The sequence below is a fragment of the Opisthorchis viverrini genome, assembly GCF_000715545.1.
Source record: "Opisthorchis viverrini unplaced genomic scaffold opera_v5_54, whole genome shotgun sequence".
NCBI classification, from domain to species: domain Eukaryota; kingdom Metazoa; phylum Platyhelminthes; class Trematoda; order Opisthorchiida; family Opisthorchiidae; genus Opisthorchis; species Opisthorchis viverrini.
Window position 1 is genome coordinate 1,466,981 of NW_008751711.1, and position 1,346 is coordinate 1,468,326.

At 41.2% G+C, this 1,346-nt stretch overlaps 1 protein-coding gene across 1 annotated transcript in view; it reads right to left on the minus strand.

Annotated features, from left to right (window-relative positions):
- T265_03732 (hypothetical protein) overlaps window positions 1-909 on the minus strand; it is a gene marked incomplete at both ends in the record, with an annotated part of 34,194 nt that extends 33,285 nt beyond the window's left edge. The window contains one exon of the mRNA XM_009168279.1: window positions 882-909. Within this exon, the coding sequence (XP_009166543.1) occupies window positions 882-909 (28 nt within the window). The remainder of the gene's footprint in view (window positions 1-881) is intronic.
- Between the last annotated feature and the right edge of the window lie 437 nt (window positions 910-1,346).

Consider the following 1,346-nt stretch of genomic DNA (forward strand, 5'->3'; position numbering starts at 1 on the left):
AATAAGGGCAAAGATGAGTTGGATAAGAATTCCATGAAAGGACTTTTCAATTCACAGGGCTCAATAATTCAGCCAACATACTACCGTTTTGAATAAAACCAAAGAAACTGGTAAACCTGGTAAACCTGGTAAAACTGGTGAACCTCGTGCTCGTGTTAATTTCTTTTCACACAGATTACTGTAAAAAATACCAAGAATCAGTTTTTAATATCATCGGATATGGCTATATGGTAGCATTATTCCAGGAAAAAGGAGTCATATGGATGCCGCACTCAATCGCGGTAGATCATTTGTGAAAGACATCTTAGTGGTTGCTCATATTGATTACTTTTGTACGTACAAGGCTGCCAGGTCATGCAAACAGCCCCTCGATATCTCAGAGCATACTTGAGGAAATTCCCAAGTAAATGCATGAGCGGTGTTAATTACACCAGTGTTGTAGGTTTGACTGTGCGCAATCTCCGTAATGTGCCCGCAGGACTTCCGCGGATGGGCACACCAAATAACCACGAATATAAGTTAAATGAATGCATCACCTGGCAGATCGAGCCTACAGGATCCACCATTTTCCAAGCTAATTATTTCATATTTATGTAGGTGAATTCTACATTCTTTTGGATTCTGAACCTTGGAGAGCGGTCGTATTTTCGATATTTAGTTGCTTTTCGACGAAGTTAGATTCGTTGCGCCCAATGAGCAGCGAATTCATCAGCTGCTCACTTCACCCGATGCATATTTTGTGCCTGATTTGTTTCAGTTTCGGGGTAGGGTAACTTAACTAGTCAGCCCCTACAACTACCTGATCCGGCAGATTGAAATATTTCAAAGCTTAGGACAAGGTGATGAGTAGATGGGGAAATGTCAAGGTAAAGATCATTTACCAAATGCGATTTCTTCGCCCGCAGGCATGTTCAATAGCCTAGTATAGCATTCTTCTCCAAATTTCTAGAACCCGAGATGTTTTATGGCAATTTGGACCAAAGTTACTGTCACAACCCATGGGTAGTTTCAGTTGGACGTTCAGCGCTGCTGTGTTGCTTATACGATACGCTGGGCCAGTCAGGAAACTTGCTTTGACACGATTTTCTGCTATCTGGTAGTGTACAATGTTTTGAGTTGGATATACTTCAATAAACGCTAAAATCGTCTTGATTTCACGATTTTTTTTATCAATGCTTTCAAGATGTTCAGAGAACGGTATCGGTTAGCAAATTATAATGTCCTTGCCGTATCATCTGTTACTTATTATCGGTCCCACAACCTCAAATTGTTGTCAAGGTTATGTCTCGTTACCGCCTAGTACCGAGTGAGTGCACTTAATTGTGTGCTTTTGGGCACAGTGGCCT